Source organism: Hibiscus syriacus, unplaced genomic scaffold, assembly GCF_006381635.1.
Source record: "Hibiscus syriacus cultivar Baekdansim isolate YM2019G1 unplaced genomic scaffold, ASM638163v2 tig00116951_pilon, whole genome shotgun sequence".
NCBI classification, from domain to species: Eukaryota; Viridiplantae; Streptophyta; class Magnoliopsida; order Malvales; family Malvaceae; genus Hibiscus; species Hibiscus syriacus.
The window spans coordinates 4,098,478-4,120,777 of NW_024063482.1; the positions used below are offsets into that span (position 1 = coordinate 4,098,478).

Sequence of the window (22,300 nt, forward strand, 5' to 3'; positions counted from 1 at the left end):
GAGAATGGGTTGTATATACGACGACAAATCCGGATGGGATCCGAATTGATTTGGTTCTACAAAAGTGAAACCACCTGCCTTTTCTCTTTGGATAAATTATCCGTTTAGTCACCCAATTATCAACATATTTCTATTTTTCACTTTCTACAAAATATTTCAATTTAATCACCATTATTTTTTAATTTAATTTTTTTATTACATCATTAAGTATAAAACACAATGATTGACATGATTTTTATATTACTAACATGGATGTCAAAAAATTATTATTGTCATACCTTTATGGTATATCAAGATTTTTTGAAAGATTTAAAGGAACATCTCACAATACATTTTCTACGTCTCATAATTTTAAGAGATGATTATTTACGGTCATAGAACTTTTAATGTATTACATCTCATAAAGCAATGACCCTTTGACATAATTTTTGACAAATTTATGTGACTTACCAAAATTAAATATATTGTTAATAGATCATACGTAACGATATGAATTTATAAGTTAATGTCTGGCACCTTTTATTGATGAATGTGTTCTTTAGGATTCAAGTTTCGTTGGGCCATTTGGGCTCTATTTGATGAGTTCGGAGCCAATGGTAAGAAAAATTGTGGGAGTTAGATGAAATATGGATGACCAAAAAGGACAATTTACTTATTTTTGGGTAAAGATCTCAAATCTCATTAATTAGGAGGTAAGGTCGACTGATTTTGGAAGCATGAGCTAATGGTTCTTTTGTCCATGTTTTCCTTTAGTTTAATTGTTCTTACTTTTCCGTCTTTTCCATCACCCTTCCTATGCTCTTCCTTTGTTTCATTTTTTTTTCTCTTTCTTGAAAATCATCAGAGAGGAAAATGTTAAAATTATAACACCTTGAAACAGCTACAGGTGATCTGATTTGAACCGATCGAAGGTGTCATATTAGAGCCACCAGAGCAATTCATGCTGAAAAATCCGAGAAATTTAAAATTTTTGGTAAACCATTTAAGATCGTAAACAATTTATAAATAAAAATACAAGTTCAGAAAATTATATATATATATATATATTAAAAACATAATTCAATCATATCTAGTATTTAAAACAATTTTAGACTCGAATATAAAAACAGAATACAACCTACATCCCCCCTAATTACATGAGTCATACTCCGCAAGCAACACCGATGGAACTCCTTTATTGATATCGATAAAAGCATATGATTAAACTATTTAATTTGAAATGACAAGTAACAGAGTGAGCTTTGGGAAGCTCAGTAATACAAAACTACCAGAAGTATGCAATAGATTATCAGGTACATGGTAAAGCATAAATATCCTTAGTGATACAGGCATCATCAGGCTCTATCAGTGAGTTTAGATTTCATTGATTAATTTTTCATGTTACAGTCGGAATACTTATAGTCCGAATGAAATATTCCGAGAGACAAATTCAGAAGATTGAGTTGAAGAGTTTAGTGTGTTTAAAAAAACCCAGAAAAAAGTATACAGATCTTTTAAAAGACATTGGTAGTTTAAAAACATGTTTTAAAGCATCTGTAATACCCTCAAACCGAACACTGATATGCAATTCATCAGATCTGCATCCATAAGGACTTACCCTAGACCCAATAAGCGTATGAGTCAACCTAAGGGGGAATCTTGGGGCTTGAGAGCCTACCCAAGTGAGTTTCTTAGGGCCTCAAAACCTACCCAAGGGTCACCTTAGATCCGTAAGGATTTAACAGCTTGATTAGAGATGAACCTCCATACTCCAAAATCCTACCCAGATTGTATCCCAAGAAAATTGTTCATATAGTAAACCGTAAATTCCATGATCCATAAATTAAACATAATTATATTTTCTAGTGAAACAATTACCCAAAAATCATATATCAACTAGCCATAGTTCATAAATGTTAAATCAATAAACCAATAAATCAGAATATTGAACAGTTAAAATATTCGTAAACCAACCAAATAACAAATCATATTTTAGAATAGATGAAACAATCATATAACATACATGGAACACACTAGATGATCAAGTTATATTCCGGAGGTATTTGGTAATTATCAGGCGGGAAAAACATGAAACTTTGGCAAACTGATCGAACTTTAAAAACATGATCTGTAACACCCCAACCCGTATCCGACCCGGATACGAGTCCGAAGTGTCACATTGACTTTTCAAACATTTATTCGTATAAAATAGTGAGTAATTTAAAAACTTTGATAACATTTAACTTATTCAAAACGTTTACAAAATATATCAGAGTTCATACAATTTATATCTTTAGACTACATGCCAACTACACTCTATAAACAGTACATATATTTTATGATCTGACATTTGGTAAGGAGAACTGACCTGTCTTGCTCCGCATTACTCTTTACTCTTCTCGAAACCTACGTGTGAAACAATCACACGCTAAGTCGAAGACTTAGTGAGGCATAAAGAAAACACATCTAATGGAATTCATACTCACTAATCATGCATGACTGTTTTATGCTATCAAATTATACAACTCATTTACATATACATCAACATATATTCGTGCATATTATGTAACAGATACCATTACCCCTATCACAGATATATCATATCATGCACACATCATATCACAAATCATATACATATATCACATACATTGTTCTCATATCACCAATATCCATACCTGTAAGCATATTACTTTAACATTCATGAATTTGTATTAATGAGTTTATTGGCCCATGATATCATATTGAGAACCTAAGGTATCTGAGTATTGTGAGGTTGTGCACTATGCTGTCACCACAGCTCGTATAAATGCACCGAAGTGTCGCGTAGAATTACACCGTAGTGCCATATAATGATGTCCATAAGGACCACATAGAATTCCTTAAGAATCATATACATATGATAGGGATCATATATGTGTCTCACCAGACTTCACACATGTTCCAAAGAATATATATATATCCCGAAGGACCGCGTAGAATATTGTCCCGAAGGACCGCGTAAACTCTCTACTCTTGGCATGCCAACTATACCCCTAGCTCTCAAGACACATAACATGGGCATTTTCTTTTATACTTATCATTTCACATAACACATAGTTCAATTACTCATAGAACATTTTCATATGAGTCACATTTACATGTCACATAGCTTATATACTTTCTCACGTAGTTACATAGATCCATATCATATAACATATATCACAAAGTGCACATAATCACACATCATATCATATAGCTTAGATCATTTCTCAGATATTCATATAAACATACATATCATATCTTGTTCACATATGATCATATATGCTTCATATAACACATAGAACACTTTCTCCTAGCTTATATCAATTTTCAGAGTCCTTTCATATTACCTTATGACATATATCATATAGATATATAATAACGGATATCATATTATCTACCTTATGCTCTATTTCTTTGTATTCCCTTAGATTATAAATTATGCCGTATTTCTAAACATATATCATTTAATAGTATTTTTATTTAGGTACTAATTTAATCTCTTTACTTAATTCAATTTCATATATTCATTATAATCTTTTCATATAGCTCCATTATACTAATTCTCATAATAAATCATACCACTAGGTACTTGTCCAACTCATGTTTCCATTATGCATATACTGTTACCCATGTTTACCTAGTTCATATCACTTCTTATAAACTCACTTTCATCATATTTTCCTATTATTACATATTTTATCTCATAACCATGTATCCACATAGTCTTATATTTCATTATCATATTACATATATTTGTTCTCCTATGACCCTTAATAAATATATATTTCTATTTCCCTACATCTCTCGACTTATCTTCTATATTCCTATAATTTCATAACTTATTTTATATCATTTTCCCTTTTTATTCACATAAACCATCTATTTATTTAGTTCAATTTCTCATGACTTACACAATACTCTTTAATAAAACTTTGTAGCTCTTCACTATAATACATAAACCATAGTTTCCTTTAATTTATCAATCTTCCCTATATTACTTATGTATCCTTATTTATGCCTTCGAATTCATACTATTCTCTTAGAGTCTCCTAACATTTCTCGTATAATCACTTATACCATATCATATAACTTATACTTGATTATCTTATTCTCTCATGTTCATTTCATTTCTTATGACTCTATCATATAACTTATCTCATGTTCTTCCATTATTACATATTAAAGTCTTACATACATCATATAGCATATACAAAGCATATCATTATCTTTAGTCATGCATACATACAATCAATGTAATACAGATAATCACATATAATTATAACCACACATAATCATGTCCATGACTTCATGCATATTACTCTAGGAAATAGACTCATCGCAAGTCTTATTTCCATTAAACACTACATATTACTAGTATGCACTCACCTGGCCTCACTAGTCAATTTCAATCTCTTATCTTTCCCTTGATCGATCTTACTTGCCAAATGTTCCGGAATTGCTTTACGCGCAGAATCTACATAAATGTACATTTTGAGGCAATCATTAGATACCTACACCTTGTAATTAGATACTAGCAACTTAAACGAACTTATTAAACCCATATTCACAATTTCCTTTAGGGGGGTATCGATTCCCTACTGGGGGTATCGATACCCTCATGACATTTTGGAATTCTATCGTTTGAGAGGGTATCAGTACCCCTTTGAATGGGTATCGATTCCCCCTAACCCAGAAATCATTTTTCAGCCCGAAAATTACTTCATTTTCTCTCAAACACTTCATATATCATCCCCTTTTCATTCTTAACTCTAGTACACATACTTAAACCAATCTATATTCATTTATTTCATCTTAAACCTCAAAATCCTATCTTCCATATGAGATTCAAAAATCATACCAAATTTTCAATGTGTTCTAATTCCAATTCTAACACTTCATACTTCTTAATTAGATTGATGACAAGTCAAATTCATCCATAAAACTTCAACAACCATACCATATCAAAATTTCATCTTAAAATTCATATTACAAATTCCTTCTTAATTCCTTTATCTTATTGTTTAAATCCCATATAAGCTTTCCTTAAGCTTATTTAATACCCAAAGAATCAAAACTAAGCTTAAAACTCAAGAATTAACCAACTGAAATTAAACTTACCTATTGTAGCTAAGCCCCACGTGAAGAAGAGAAAGCAAGAAGAAGAAGAAAGCTTCCAGATAGCTCTCTTCCCACGTTTTTCACTCTTATAAAAGGGGGAAGAATATCTTTTAAAGGAAAAGACCATAATACCCTTAAATTCCTTTAATAATTACTAAATAACCTTCATAATATATTCAAATAATCATTGAATTATTTCATTCTTCTACTTTAGTCATCAAATTCTGAAACTTTACAATTTGATCACTAACCCGGTATTGAGGATGTTACATGATCCATTTTTAAAGAGTTCTATAGCTAACAGATTAATCAGTCGTTAGGAAAGTAATACATCAGGATCATATAATATTCGGATATATCCAAGGGATATTTTGGAACTGTTACATCATAATTACTTAAGATTCAGAAATTCTTGCGGTGATTCCATTAATTAGACTCACAAGGGCATTTTAGTTATTTGATTCTTGAGAAATTTTGGTAATTTAGCTTAATAAAGGTAAGCATTGATTTACTGTAATACCCCAAACATCGGGTTAGTGAATAAAATATAAGAATTTAAAATTTGGTAGTTTGAATAAATTGGAAAGTTCAAGGATTTAATTGGAAAAATTTTGTGTCTAGGATTTATTATCAAATATGGAATAATGGAAGGGTAAAGAGGTTTTTTAGCATGAATGAATTAAAAATTCATTTTTAAAAGGGTATATAACATATGATAAAAAGTAGGAAGGAAAAAAAAGAAAAATCTGGAAGCTATTCTCTTCTTCTTCTCTCCATAAACTCCATTGTCAAGATTTGATTTAAAGCAAATATGGATCGAAGTGACGTACCAAGATAAAGTGAAAGAGAAAATGAGTTGAGGCTTGAGCGAGGCTAAAGTGAGTGTTATTTACTTATTTTATTTATGATTGGAGGACAGCTTACGATGAGTCAACCTCAAATGTTTCTGAACAAAATGAAGTGTTATGAGTATATATATAAAGATTTTTCTATGTGAATATGTTTTATTTAAATAAATGATAAGTTGAGTAATGATATATGTAAAATGAAATAATTATGTGAATCACTATAAACGTATGTGATATGTGAATAAATAAGAATATTTGATAATGCTATGCTTATATGAGCTATGCAACTACATGATAAGTTAATAAAGGCTAGTTTAAATACAATGAGTATATGATATATGGATTCAAATCTAAGACTATGTGAAATACTATGTAAATGTTTTCTATGTGAAAAGATTATGCAAATATGTGTGAAGTGAATATATTCTATGGAATATAAATGATAAGTGAGAAATGTTAAAAGGAATGTTATGAGTAATTACTTTATGTGCATAAAAGATACTTGAATAATAAATATGAAAGTGTTCCATGTGGATAAAAGATACTGGAATAAAGTATTGAAGTTTAATTATAAAACGAAAGCCCGAAGTATATTCTATGAGGATTAGAGGTATAATTGGCATGCCAAGAGTCAAGGGTTCTATGTGGTCCTTCCGAACAAACCTATGTGGTCATTCGGGACAAATTTACGTGGTCTTTCGGGATAAACCTATGTGGTCTTTCGGGACAAACCTATGTGGTCATTCGGGACAAATCTATGTGGTTATTCGGGACAAATATGTGGCACTTCAGTGCAAATTATCTGAGTAGTGGTGACTGTATTAGTGCACAACCTCAATGTACTCGCATACCTTGAGTTCTCAGCGATATATGTTGGGCTAATAAAATATACTTGATATAAATTGAACAATGAGTAATAATACAAAATGTGAATGAAGTGTTTATTGGGTTTCACTACAGCAAAATAGGTTTTTAGCGGCGTTTTTTAACCCTATAGTGGTGTTTATAAGTGCCGCTAAAAACTTTCCCGGCTCTTGCAAAAACGCTGCAAGAAGTGCCGCTATAACGAGCGCCGTAATTGCTAGCGGCGTTTTTGAAAAAAAAATACCAAAAATGCCGCAATAGGTCGAGACATATAGCGGCGTTTGTCTTTACAAACGCCACTATTGACTGTGTATTTAGCGGCGTTTGTCTTTTACAAACGCCGTTATTAATTGTGTATTTAGTGGCGTTTGACTTTATAAATGCTGCTATTGACTGTGTATTTAGCAGCGTTTGTCTTTATAAACGCCGTTATTGATTGTGTATTTAGCGGCGTTTGTAATTGACTGTGTATTTAGTGGCATTTGTAATTAAAAATGACGCAAATAAACCCATTATTAGTGGCATTTTCATTTAAAAACGCTGCAAATGACACTATTAGGAGTAGCTGCATGAGTTGCATAAAACACCATTAAAGACATTCTTTACACCCACAGTAATAATCAATTCTATAAATCAAAGCATATATTGCAGATATTAAATAAAAACAAGTCACTTGAAATTAAAAGGGCAAAAATACATACAAATATATACTTATGTGTTACATATACTAGAAACAAAAAAGTAAACTAGTTGCATGTGTATTTTCACACTTCCCGATAACTCTAATATCCAATGGCAATCTTTCCCAACTTCTCGCTATGTACACCCAAAAATCAAATTGCACTTTTCAAGCACATCAGGAACTTCTTTACCATCCCAAGAATCAATTTTGTAAGATCTATTTTTCAAGTGCAGAATCCCAATAGCCAATACAGTAGGAATGTGGTTTTTCAAAGGGGAATTAACTTCACAAAGAGTGTTGTAGAATTCAAGCTGCATGGAAGGAAACAAAAAACTTAACAGTGTGTAAAAGATCCATGGACACTAAGAGTATAAATTTGCACATACACCTACCTACCTTAGTGCCTAAATCGTGTATAAATTTGCAAATGAAATATAATATACTCAGCAAGCAAAGGATTAAACACCAATCTAACAGATTTCTACTCCACATCTGTTACGCCACATCTTCCAAGATTTAAGTATGCCAATGATTGCATGTCACATGAAATGATTATAATTCCAGGAAATTCGGTAATTGCTCAAACTCCATGGACTTGGTAACAACTCATTGTTTGTTATGATATGATGAAGTTTGATCTTCTATGCATGATAATGATAGAGAGTTTATCCTTATCCACCTATCTCACAACTCTAAGACATTACATCCACCTATTGGTTTCCCCCATGAAATACATGTCACTATATCTGAAGGCATATCCATGTTCAATGTATAACAACTACAAAATGTACGGTTATATTATCAGTAGAGGTAAGTAATGAGAACATACCTTAGATGGAATCCAAGCATGCAGCAGTAACGTTACGTCCCTCCAGATTCAACATATTAAGTTTGTTCAAACCTGCCATGGAAAGTAATGTTAGTACATAACATAATATGTTTAATTCTTTAGGTCATCTGGTCTTATTAAGATAATAGATTATTAGTACGGGAAAGAAGATTAAGATGCCATCACTAGGAGACCCTGAAGACTATGACCTAAAAGGTAAGATGTATTAATCATGTTACATTCAATGTATTATGAACTGAAACCAAGAACAATGAATATAAACAAAGAGAAGTCCTATCATTTTATATAGCACAATGGACGACAGTGTGTGTCCACCATGCAAAAGAAAAGGTAGATAAATACCTCTCAAATAAGACAGCCCAGAATTAATGATGTTACTATTTGATATCTACAGCTCCTTCAGATTATTAAGCCCTGAAATAAAAGAAAAACATAAAGCCATAACTAAAAAGAAAAAGAAAAAATCTAGAATCTAATGCTCTTCTGCAAGTTGGGGAGTTGCCAATCATACATACTAAATCTTACACGATTATAAACAGAATTACCAAATAATAATTGCGAACACAACGACACAACCAACTGCATACAATGATGAGCATTCAGGTCAGCATGACCCACAGTTGTGAAAAGAAAATTGTACCACTAGTTAGCTTGAAGAAGTATCCAAAATTACCCGAAATAGCCTCCAAGTCCAAATCAATAATAAATTTACAACATCTGATATTAAGAGACTAGAGTTTGGATAAAACTGAAAAAAGGATAAAAATGACAGCTTCAGAGAAAATAATCTGGAAAAGATGTTGCAATAACTGGCTGATATGGGAACTCAAACTAAAACTTCTGTAATTCATATAACTAGTTAACTCTCCATCATATAATGGTCATATTTTAATGCAACATGAGATTGGATACTGGTTTAGTTTATCTGCCAGCCCATCCCTCATTCTTCCCAGTATATAATATATAAACATCATATGGGTGTATTTCGATTTCCTCAGGTTGTTCTCCGTAATGTAAAAATATCAATTAAAATATACATGAAACTGTTCCTTTTGAAGGCGCAAGTTCTACAGTTCCATAGAACCCAAGCTTTCTAAGGTCTCATAAGGATTCATTCTCAACAAACCTTTAATATGTACAAATCCACCATGAATCCCTGTGCACCTCTCCAGGTCCAGCTTTTCCAAGTTAATTAAGTTGGAAAAAGCACACATCCCTTCAGCTATAATTGTCGCACTCTTTTTAAAGTTCAAGGATGTCAAATTCGTTAGACCTAAAAAGTCAAGGGACATAATGCATAAGACCGGCACATAAATAATGTCAACTAAGAAACCAATCCAAAGAAATAAATAATTGATATTCTAATCATAGAAAAGCACCACTACATAAAATTTGATTATGACATTCATAATATAGCTTATATAGAAATAACAGAAGTTCTTCTAATGTTAAGACACTTAAATGCCAAACCTAAATTTGAGAGACAAATTCGCATGCCTGATAATGATGCTGAGAGCACCGAGAGGAGTGACCAGTATGGCCAGTGCAAATGCATAAGCAGCAAAATTAGCAATTTCCCCGACGATGACTATTGCAAAGTTGATTAAAAATTATAATTAACTACATTTTCCTCTAAAATCATGAATCATAACCATCTCACTAGTATTTAAAAAGACTGCAGTCTGATAACTTCCTGAACATTCAGGTGTAAACATGCAAATAGGAAGAAAAAAATACATGAGATAGAGTTAATTATCAATGAGAAACCCATAAAACTTACTTGTTATAATGCCAGCCCACCAAAGTGGCTCAAGCAAGTACGAATACCCTCCAACTCCTGTGTAAGAACCAGAAAAACTAATGTCATTGTGATTCATCATGCATAAGAACAACAAAAACTCCTCATAAGGAACAAAAAAGTGAAGAATCATTAAATGATAACAAAGACATTCAAAATTTCATTAAATAATCGAGATAAAACATACATGCAATACCAAAGAAAATCTGAAGTTTGAAAAATCAAAAACATATCATTTTCATCAATTTCATTCAATAGAGACATATTGTATCTTTCTTTCACACATTATGCAAAACTTCAGCATACAGAAACTTGGACAGATTGAGGAATTTCGTAAACAATTCATAATCAATAAGTTTGAAGATACATACAATCAAAGATGACACTGAAACCCACCATCAAAAGGATGCAAATGAAAAGGCTGGTGCAATTTGATAGTCATAAATGATTAGTTTTATGAAGAAAAAGAAAAACATGAAGACTAGTTTACTAAATACAAGCTTACATACTAGATTGAAAAGAGTTCAAATCGATTAATTCCCGCATTGATGAATTAAATTCAAAGGTTAAATAAATATTCATCACTTGCACTTCACTCAAATTCGTTTTCTAAATTGCGTAAACAATTATTCACAGAATCTTACAACACTGGAACTTATTTAAACCTGATAGCAATTTCCAATTAAAGAAGAAAAAATGAAATCCGAAATCAAATCATCAAAAAAGAAGTAAACATTTGATAAATTGCAGTACCTGCTCTGACGCCAGAAGCACCAGCTTTTTTCAAGCCTTTTTTCTTAACGATGAAACTTGCCCCGATGAATAAACTGGAAGAAATAGCTAAAACCAAACCCTTAACATTATCCAAGGACATTCCCTCGCTCTATCTTCGCACAACCCACATACTGGAACCCTACACTTGAAAAAAAATCCTAATTTTGAAGAGGGGGGATAACTCTATACACACAACCGACATACATATGGTCATTCCAGTTTTTGGAAAGTAATCGGGAGTTCTCTCGAGTGATTAAAATCTAATAAAAAAAACACGAATCACGAAGAAACTTTAATATACATCAAATTAGAAGATCTATAAAGAGAGGAACGCGATTTGATAAATAGTTGAAACAAATCAAAATCAACAACGCATTCTGAAAAACGCTCTTGACCATTCTCCAAAACTCGGTGCAAAGTGGACCTAGGTACATCCAAAAACCAAGTAATTAGTCATGAAGGAGAAGAAACATGGTTACAAGAAACAAATCAAAGAACCGAAAACAAGTCTAAAATCGAGAGGGAGGAGAGAAGATGAAACATTTTTATTTTTTAGAAAGGGGGAACGGGAATGGAAAAATAGGTGAAGGGAAGAAATGAAAAAAGGTTAAAGAGGCTAGGGATTTAGAAACTTTAAGCGGCGTTTGTAAAAAACACCACTAAAGACGAGTCTATAGCGGCGTTTGTATAAAAACGCCACTAATGTACGAGTCTATAGCGGCGTTTATACAAAAACGTCACTAAAGTACGATCCTATAACGGCCTTTGTATAAAAACGCCACTAAAGTACGAGCCTATAGCGGCATTTGTATAAAAACGCCACTAAAGTACGAGTTTATAACGGCGTTTGTATAAAAACGTCGCTAAAGTTACCATTTTGTGGCGTTTGAAGTATAAACGTCGCTATATATTTAAAGTTAGTGGCGTTTACTCTTAAAACGCCGCTAAAAACACTGTTGTAGAAATTTTTGCTGTAGTGTTTATAAGAAATGTTTCAATGAATTGTATAAGCAATTGTCAAAAGTATATGTAAATTAATCAAAGAGTAATAATGTATTTTATAAGTTACGAGTAATATGTTGTTATAGTAAATCGTGATTCTTTTATAAATCTTTACTTAAATGTTTTATTATGTTATTATACTCAGTATTGCCTCACTAAGTCATAGACTTAGCGTGTGATTGTTTTCACACGTAGGTTCAATGTTATAAGAGGAGTAAGCCGAGTAAGCAAGAGGCAGGACATCATACCTCTGAAGATTTTCAGATCAGAGATGTTTGAAATGTATACGATTGTGTTATGAAATGTTGTTGGCATGTGCCATAAATGTAAAGTATAGATGCTCTGATATGTATTTTAACTATGATTTATTAAGTTTTTTTCCTTGTCATGTTTTAATCGCATTTTAAAAGAGTCGAAGTGTTTGAAAATTCAATGCGACGCCTCAGATTCGTATCCAGGTCGGGTACGAGTAGGGGGTGTTACATTTACAATATTTCAAATTTCAAATTTCAAGTATCTTATCAAGCTTCCAAGTCTAATCAAACTATATCGATCCCAACACATGCGATACTTAACAAGTATACAGGTAGAGTAACTTCACGAATATTTATTTCTTATTATTAACTGCACTATAGAGTTAAAATGATCACCTACATAACCATTATTGGAAAAATCTTGAGGAGACGAACGAGTATTCAAGCTGTATTTATTTTATTCTCATATTGTAATAGTAGCAAGCATGGCCGATATGTTTGGGACGTGTTTCAACCCTTAGGGGCGATATAACCTTTATTTATTATTTTTATCAGTATGTACAAAATTTATCTAATGTCATTCACTTATTCTAGACCATGAAGGTATTTAGGTCATTCCGATACTTTAGGTTAATTTAGTCAATTCAAGACTAAAGGGTAATTCATTCATTTTGAAACACAAGGGTATTTCGGTTATTTCAGGGTTTAGGGGTATTTTGGTCATTTTAGCATTCAGGGTATTTTGGTCATCTTACAGTCCAGGGGTATTTTTGTCATTTCATTCAATTCATTCTTTTCATTTAATTCAAACTTGTCATTTATTTCAGTCATTTCGAACAATTCTGACAATAAGAGTACTTCCGATAAGTTAGTCTTTGGGTGTTTGCTAAAAATTCAGAAATTCTAGGTCTAGTGCTTTCTTAAAGGTTAAGAACTGATTATCAACAATTTTTTTTGAACAAATCATGAATTTAACAGGTGAATCGGTAGTTTACCAGATTAAATACGAATTCTCAGGGTACCTTCACTATCAAGGTCAGTCCGGGTCATTTTTACCTCCTAGGGGTAATTTTTTAATTTCTTAACAAGGTAATTTCGGTATTAAAACTTTTAACAATGATAAATAAAATTTAGTGATTCTGGGGTTAATTGTTTTTCAGGATAACCACTGAACTTGAAATTATTTCTTATCAGTCTTCTAGTGTCTTATGCATGTAATCTGGGTCTTATTCAATTTAATATTTTATATCGCATACGGATTGAGTTTAGAAATATTAACTATACACACGTAACCAAACATATTCATCCATGCATTAACCAATATAAACATGTTCCACAAAGCATGCATAAGGTAATAATGTATTACCTCGATTTTTGAGTTACACTGATAGATTATAAACTCCATTTGATCACTCTTGAACTTGAATCCAACATCCCATAATATCTCGGACACAAGGCAAAACAATTTGCATCAAAAATAGAACTTAATTGCGAAAAAATAGATCGAATCGAAAAGTCAAACAGTGAAAAATAGTTTATCGAGTTCGAATTTGAAGAAACTGGCCTCAAAAGCGGACTCAGGTTGTTGAAAAACATCAGCATAGACGGTCTCGAAAAAAGTCAATGATCAGTCAAAGATGGTCAACGGTCGATCAACGGTCAATGATTGAGTCAACAGTCAACATGCCATCAATAGAAATTTCTTCTTCCTTTTCTTTTTCTGCAAAATTTGATTTTGCGCCACAATTTCTGTTAAGATCGATTCTACAGTTTGATTTGTAATGACCATACTTGTGACATCTGTAACATTCAATATTTGACTTGTCTACAAACTTTTGCTTGTAACCATTTGAATAGTTATTGTCACGACCTTTTGTTTTTTCTCTGGAATGAGTAGAATAATCCTCATCTGCATTGTAGTGCTCCTTCTTGTCCTTCAATCTTGGTTTTCCACTTTCAAGACCTTTTGGATTGGTTGCTGTTTTCAACGCTTGTTCCTCTTTGTTTTGCTGGACAATTTTTTTATTCATGATTCAGCAAAAAGTTTTACAATTCATCAAGGGTAAGATAATCAATATCTCTTAGAACAAACAACAAAATTAAATTTTGGTGTCATTGATCTAAGGATCTTCTTAATAATGACTATATATTCCATTTTTTCTCCATGAATTTTTATCTTGTTGGCGATCACCATCGTTCTTGATAAGAAATCAGTAATCGTCTCGTTGGGCTTTATCCTTAAATTTTTTAATTCAATTCGAAGGCCTTGTAGTTGCACACACTTTGCCTTGGCATTCCCTTGATTATTTTTCTTCATTGAATCCCAGGTTTGTTTGGAGGTATCTTTGCAAAGAATAGTCTCCAAAGTTACTCGATCAATGTCTTGAAAGAGATAGTTTTTTACTTTGAGATTCTTCAATTTCAATGCTTCCAATTTTACCTTATGTGTAATTGTCATTGCAACTCCTTCCTCTAGTTCTTCTAGTCCAGATTCTTCTACTCCAAATTCAACAACATTCCAATACTCCTTAGACCTCAAGAAGTTCTCCATTAACATGCTCCAATGATCATAATGACCATCAAAACGAGGAATCGCGGGTTGGACAAAATTTTCTGTTGCCATTAACATGGCTTTGATACCAGTGATACAAGAATAAATAGAAGTTATAAACACTTTTATAACAGAACATAGTGAAGAAAAAACTTGATATGTTTATTCATCATGTTCAGCCTTTTATAGAAAACTTTGAGACTAAAAATATCTCAAACAATCAGAAAAATAAGAATTAAATGATTTCTTAAATCTGAACTAACAAAGATTACATAATATTCTAAAATAAACAGAAAATCACAAATAACAGAAAATTAAAATACAATCAACCGATTTTATCTTTGTTAAATTACTGTTGCATATGCTTTTTCATTTTCTTTTAAATCCCGAGTTCCACACCTACTGAAACTAGCCAAGATTATTTGAAACAATCAATGGGAAAATATTCTATTTTTCAGTTCCAAAGCCTGAACTGAGCTTTAGCAAGCGACAAAAATTGTACACATATGGTTCATGATGTCAATACATAGTTGGCCATAAGTGAATATTCATAAGCTTGAAACTCAAACTAGAGCTGTACCATTCTTTCCACTTCCTGGATGGTAAACTTGAGCTCCTTTTGAATATTTAATCTAGAAGGTGATAGCACAATGTCTTTCCAAACTGAACCAGCATCACAAGCCGGGTTGGGGTTCTTGTAAAGTTCGTATATGGAATCGGCGTTTTCATTCAACCTTCCCACCTGCTCTAAACACCCGATCTCATCTGGATCAACTAGCAATGTTCTTTCTTTGTCTTTCCATCCTATCAACTTCACAAAAATTGTTACGTTAATGTTGCATACTTGGTTGCTTGAATTAATTTTGCACAATTAAAGTTCCTGCTTAATTTTATTTGTTAACTCCTGCATGCTGCAGCTATCTCTTGTGGAAACTAGAGAAATTAAGATTGAAAATGTGGGATAGTTAATTCACCTTAGGTGGACCTTCCAAAGTGTTGGTGGAATATAGCCTAGCATTGTCAACCAGTTGGCAGTATGTTGGAAATGCTTTTGCAAATCTCTTGTGGGATTTCAATTGTGATTTCACTCTCACAGCTCGTCTACGCATTATAGCTCTCCTGTAAATTTTGAATTCCTTGATAAAATCAGCATCTTAGGAGGAAAAAAACTAATTACTAGGTAGTTGAAGAATGGAAATTAAGCTCTGTACCTTATGCCTCTAATAACTGCTAAATAGACATCACAAACAACCCCAACCAGCTCTATTCTGTATGGCTTCCTCCTTTTCCCTCCTTTTGGTGATTGATCATCTTCTTCAATCTGTTCCCAGTAATTCTCAGTTACGGTCCCATCAGGTTCTTGCCTGTAACCAGCCCCCATACGATATCGCCGGCGATGGACACATCGGGCCATAGTTATTGTTTGAAGAACAAATGCTATCCAGGAGAGTGTTCCGTCCATGATCACATCCCACCCTTCGTTGAGTGCTGTCACAAGTAGGGATGATGCTGCATCTGTAGATGACTGGTGCACCTGTTTGGAATGATTATTAAAACCAATAACTCAATTATAAGAGTTCAACAAAAACCGAGTTCCAGGTTGATGGTACCATTAGAAGCATTCATATGGCTATCAAATTATTCATTTACCTGTGTGGAAGTGTTTTTTTCTGTTGATTTGTACATTTAACATGGAATTGTATTTTTGGGAACTATGAATCTATGATGACCTAGAGGAGATCAGAAAAATGAAAGATTTTTAACTGTATTCAGTCATTAAGCCTATGCAATTGAATTTAGTCGGTTTGCTAAAGAAAGGATGGGGGAACTACATGTTCCTAAGCCGATGAGGCTGAGAAAGTGACTCTTACTAGTTCAGCTGTATGAACCATATCTGCATGACCTTTGGAGCTGAGGGCTCTGTATATGACATCCGATTCTTTGAATGCATCTGCCTCAATCACAACTCCATTCGCCGCGCGCTGCCTCTGCCCAGAAGGTTCTGTCAATTTTTTATCCACAACACTTGATATAAGCTCCTTGTAAATTGCTCATGGTTACAAATAATTTCAAAGCAAACTTTCTATAATAGTTCCTCATGCAGGAACATAAGGAGACTAATTGTCTGCCATGTTACCCTCTAATTACCTGGGGATGAGTGTCAGATATAAGTATGTGTTCCACATTGTTATGTTCATATATTTAGAGGATTACACTTCCATACCTGTCTGAATATGTGCCAGATGAAGGTTTCAGACAGTAGTACTTAGAAAATGAGAAGTTCAAGTAACATAATTGTGTATTGACATGTATCATGTTCAGTACTTGAGTACTTTTGATATTGAATACAGGTTTCGGACACGGGCTTACTCTTTGAGAATGTCCTTAAGGACTGTACTCTTTCCGGCTCCCATCCCACCTCCCATGAGTAGCAGCACCGGACTTCTATCACTGTGAGCCACTGGAGCCATCACCTCCGTACATTGATAATCATCAGATGAGGTATGCCCCATTGCTTTCATTTCCTCCACCAATGTATTAAAAATTCTAGCCACCTTCAGGTTTTTGGTCACCCTCTCAAATCTTTGTTCCCTATATTAGAAAACCAGAGTTCCTTTTGAAGAATTACTAGTCAAAATGATAACAATGGTTAGAGACTATATCTAGGCTACTTTTTAAGTTTTTAGAATCCAAGTTTCTTTCTGAAAAAGAATATAGCTAATGTTAATAACATTTCTTATAGTTATTGTTATGATCCGAAAATAACATTAATTAATAAATAGAATATGCCCAACCTAGTTGCTGCCATGAAAATCTGCTTGAGCTTTCTCTTTGGTGCAGCATCGGCACTTAATACCTAAAACAATGCAGCATAAAACAAGTCACTTACTATATGTTCCCATTCGAATTTGTGTGTTGGATATAGTTATGTTTCTGGTATATGTACGTTTATTTTCTTAAAGTTTTTTTCATGTATTTGAAGGATTATAATTCCAGAGGTTCTCTGGGGAAACTAGGATTAGGATTTAGGAGCAACATAGTTCCAATGTATATATTATGTATTTATTTTGGTTGCCTGACTAATCATGATATCTACATGGCTCCAATGAAATGCAAAATAACTAAGAATACATCTCTCAAACTCTTCCACGAGCTTAACATATACCGAATCCACATTGGGTTCGTCGGAGAAATATGAATAAATATCATCTTCACTACTTTCTCATTTCCTGATGTATTCTGCTGCTAACTTGCAGAGAACTGGACAAGCTCTTCTACCATTAAATCCCATCTGTCTAGCTGAAACAGACCAAAGAAGCTTCAAAGATGCACATGTAAATCGATAATGAAGCCAGGACAAGACATGGGATCGATATTACCCACGTATTGCTCGAAGGTTTCGAGCATTTCGAGACGACCCCAGCTTGTGTTCCTTGATCGTTGGTGTGGAATGATCTTTTGATCCCTTCGGTTTTTTAGATGATACCTCACCGCCGCTGCAGCGATGATCCCCATTGATGAAGCAACCAGGATCTGTGCCATCTGTGTTAACAAACATTAAAAAAACTATCAAACGAACGATTTAAATATATAAACATATGTATGTATATGTATGTATTACTTTACCCCTCGACATGTCTTCAAATTCAAGAAAATAGAAGTGTGTTGAAAGTCTGAATTTGATGATAACAAATTTGTCATTACTCTTGGCCTTGAAGATGCGCTTGTTAATCGTTATATTTTGTTTGGAAGATAGATGCATGGTTTCATGGATCTTCATTGAGATCAAGACCCAGCACTTACACATGTTATAACCTTATTTCTTGCTATACCTAAATGCATGGCGACACTACCATACATTAATTTCTCATATTTTTTGTGTAAAAAAAAGTAATACATGAAAAAGTTATAAAAATATATTGTTTTACTTTTTATAGTTATGATTGAAATGCTAATTATTTCGTGTTGTCCAAACCCAATTTTTTAGTTTGTGTTGTGGCTCATTTGTTTCTTATTTAACACCATTACCTTCTCATTTTTAAAGTTTATGCGCGCGGTAGGGATTGATATTTTGGATTGGGTTATATATTGAGTTATAAGATACATTAGATTTACTTATTATATTATTTGTGATCTTTATGTTTACAATGAGTTTGTGATCTCTTATTATAAAGATAATCATAATTTAATCACGTTAAATTTCATCTCTTATATATATTTTATTCTATATTAATCTCGTTTTAATTATTTTACCGCTCTCAAGTTACTAACAACTTCAATGATTGCACGCCTTGTCATCGTAGTTCATACGATCATGTAGACAATTGGGAAGTGGGGAGAACTATTCTCACAGATTCGGATGGGGATCATAATTAGACTACAAAAACAGACAATAATCTTGAAAAGAATCTAAAGTCTAACACCTACCCTAATCACCTAACACTCTACAGATACATTGAAGTTCGGATCCAAAACTTTTATCAAAGTCCTCATATGCCATACCCATAAGGACCCACCACTGGAGACGACAACCCATGGCCATGGCTGCTCTCAAAACCATATCAAATTCAAAGGTTTGTTGCCTGTTGCCATCTGAAGTTTGGCTTGTAGTTAAGGCCTAGGGGCCGGGGTCTGGCCTTGGCTTTCAAACTATCTAGGTCCTTGTTTAGCGTTCGGATGCACGTTCTTCATAATAAAGGGGCGCACAGTGCACTGTTGATCGGGTCTTCCTCCTTGTATTGATTCGTTTTTTGACAGATTATTGCTCATCTTCCTTGGCTTATTCATGCACTCGTATCATATAAGTAGACATGTTAGGCTAAGCTTGCAGCTGAGGCAGATGTAATAATAAACTGCATGAGTTATTTCCCAGTATTATGCAGCATGTGATTCTTTACCATGGAAAGTTAATTAAATATTGTTAGACTGATGCATGTAAAGGTGGTTAGTCTGTTAGGTTGATTAGCTAAGTCAGTTAGTTTGTTAGGTGGTTAATGGTTAGCTAAACCATTGTTATAAAAGCAGTGTACTAGCTAATATGAATCTATGCAATTCTTTACTTTGTATATTCTTTGTTATACACACTTCTCAACATGGTATCAATCGCCATAAGTCCTGGAGAAATCGTTTCTGCTGCAAGAAGTTTCGGTGTTCATGGCTGCTGCTGATTCACAGTCGCTGCATGGAGTTCGTCGTCCTCCTCCTCCGTTGCCGCCGGCTTCCGTTTCCACCGCCGCTTAAAATGGAAGGCCGCCGGCGTACGATGACTAAACCGTTTCATGCTGTCAGACAAACGAAGGGGATTCATATAGTGGAAGATACCGCTGCATCACACCAGGGAAATACTGAAAAAGCAAGAATCAATGAATGGGTTGCTCATGAAAATGCCATATTTGATGTATGCTGGATGAAGGATGATAGTTACATTTTAACAGCTTCAGGGGATCAAACTATAAAGGTATGGGATGCTCAGGAAAAGAAATGCACTGGAGTCTTTGCCGTTTGGGATCTAAGATGCAAGATCAACTCCCGAAGTAGAAGTGATGAAGTTTGCCTTGCACCAACTATTCTGGTCAAAGGAGCTCATCCTTCATCTCAAGCAAGGCGGGGTAGACGTGGCAAGCCTGCTGTTGCAACCATTACTTCAGTTCTTTATCTCAAAGATGACATTTCCATTGCTATGTCTAGAGCTGCAGACAGCGTTGTGAAGTTCTGGGATACAAGGAAACTGAAATCCCATGTCACTCAGGCATGTCCCCAACCAGAGGCTGCATCTAAAAAGGGTATATCTAGCTTGTCCCAGGACTCAAAAGGAGTGTTTCTAACAGCATCATGCATGGACAACAAGATATACTTGTATAATATAGTTCAGCTTGATAAGGCCCGTGCAAACTTTCTCTGGATGCCAAATAGAGTTTTTTTTTATGTGAAGTCAGCAATCAGTTCAGACGCAGACTACATACTAAGTGGTTCCAGCAAAGGAAATGCTCATCAAGCCTCAAGCGGAGCCTATCATCTTGAAGAATCACCATGGTGAACTTACTGCAGTAGATTGGTGCCCATCTGAGATGGGAAGATGGCAAAGCTCGATTATCTCATATCAAGAACGTTGCAATTTAGATGTTACTAGGCGTGTTTTTTTTTCTTCGTGATATCTAGCTATTACTATTCTGAAACATGGGCTTTGTTAGCTCAAACAGGAGTTTGTATGGATTCTACAAAGAATTCTAGGTGGACAACTTTAACTCTTGATTAGGAAAAAAAAGTATGTCAAGGAACCTTGTAAAAGAGGGTGAAGAAGGAAGAAATGAAGGTGAATAAGAAGAACGAAAGGAAGCATTAGCACTTTCGATTCAAAGTGAACGGAAGGAAGCATTGGCACTTTCGATTCAAGAAGAACGAAAGGAAGTATCGACACTTTCGATTCAAGTGAACGGAAGGAAGCATCCGCACTTTCGATTCAATTGTTCATCTTTTCATCAAGAAGGAAAAATAGAGGGAATGTTAGATTGCTGTCAAAAGGAGAAAAGGAAGAGCAGGGGGAATGTTAGACTGATGCATGTAAAGGTGGTTAGTCTGTTAGGTTGATTAGCTAAGTCAGTTAGTTTGTTAGGTGGTTAATGGTTAGCTAAACCATTGTTATAAAAGCAGTGTACTAGCTAATATGAATCTATGCAATTCTTTACTTTGTATATTCTTTGTTATACACACTTCTCAACAAATATTATTTGACGATGATACGTGAAATGTATATTTAGTAAAAGTATTTCAGCTTTTCTAATATAATTATTTAATAAGTTAGTATAAATGACTTAATTTATCAATAATAAAAATAGAATGAGATAATTTAGTTAAAATAAAGATTCATGATTTAAAAGAAAGTTGAAATTAAATTTAATGTAGCACGTAAATTACACAATTATACGAGAGGGAACCTTTTTAATTGCTTTACCAGGTAAATAAGACCATCAATATGTTTCCACTGCTGTGAACAATGACTCTATTAATACATATGAAAAACTAAGACATGCGTTCGGTTTTGTCTGTCTCCACGAATAAAAAAAAGAACAATAATAATCAAAAAATATGTCTCCACGACCGTGTATGAAATAATAATCCTATGTGTATATAGTTCATAGCTCTAGCTTTTGATGATGCATGGGAAAAGATATGATCACAAACATGGGATACATATAAGCAGACAAGTTCCAATGGTGGCTCCCCCCTCCTTTTTAGCTTTTTTTTTTCTTTTTCACTTTGTAATCTTTGATCTCCAATCTCATATCTCCAATCTAATTTCTCAAGCAACTCTTATAAAAAAAAAACCTCTGATTCCAATTTTTTCAAAAATATAATACCACTAGTTACTGCATTTTTTTGACTGACATTCTTTTCATCATCTCATCTTTTACAAATTACTGCAAATAGTACTGCATGTTTCTCTTCAAACTAGCTTCATCCATGTAGATACTACAGTTGTTGATGACAGCATACTGACAACCTACGGCAGATCTGAGTTCTGTCCTACACGGAATGAAATATTTTAAAATATTTTAGGG

The 22,300-nt window shown here is 33.7% G+C and overlaps 2 protein-coding genes and 1 pseudogene across 2 annotated transcripts; 1 reads left to right on the forward strand and 2 right to left on the reverse strand.

Annotated features, from left to right (window-relative positions):
- Window positions 1-9,819: 9,819 nt before the first annotated feature.
- LOC120189016 (probable magnesium transporter NIPA3) lies at window positions 9,820-21,746 on the reverse strand. The gene is made up of 4 exons (XM_039192364.1): window positions 21,735-21,746; window positions 10,914-11,073; window positions 10,143-10,199; window positions 9,820-9,950 (listed from the first exon to the last, which is right to left on the reverse strand). Exons 2-4 carry the CDS (start codon window positions 11,032-11,034, stop codon window positions 9,820-9,822), a joined length of 309 nt encoding a protein of 102 aa, XP_039048295.1. The 5' UTR covers window positions 11,035-11,073; window positions 21,735-21,746.
- On the reverse strand, window positions 15,293-19,284 carry LOC120189018 (annotated as a pseudogene).
- Window positions 19,780-20,778, forward strand: LOC120189019 (denticleless protein homolog). Its single transcript, XM_039192365.1, has one exon. It carries the CDS (start codon window positions 19,780-19,782, stop codon window positions 20,776-20,778), a length of 999 nt encoding a protein of 332 aa, XP_039048296.1.
- Window positions 21,747-22,300: the final 554 nt, after the last annotated feature.

Coding starts and splice junctions, on each gene's coding strand:
- LOC120189019 (XM_039192365.1), top strand. CDS start 19,780: ATGAATCTATGCAATTCTTTACTTTGTATATTCTTTGTTATACACACT.
- LOC120189016 (XM_039192364.1), bottom strand. CDS start 11,034: ATGTCCTTGGATAATGTTAAGGGTTTGGTTTTAGCTATTTCTTCCAGT. Junction 10,200..10,913: donor TGCTTCTGGCGTCAGAGCAG/GTACTGCAATTT, acceptor GTTCTTACACAG/GAGTTGGAGGGTATTCGTAC. Junction 9,951..10,142: donor GTGGGCTGGCATTATAACAA/GTAAGTTTTATG, acceptor ACTTTGCAATAG/TCATCGTCGGGGAAATTGCT.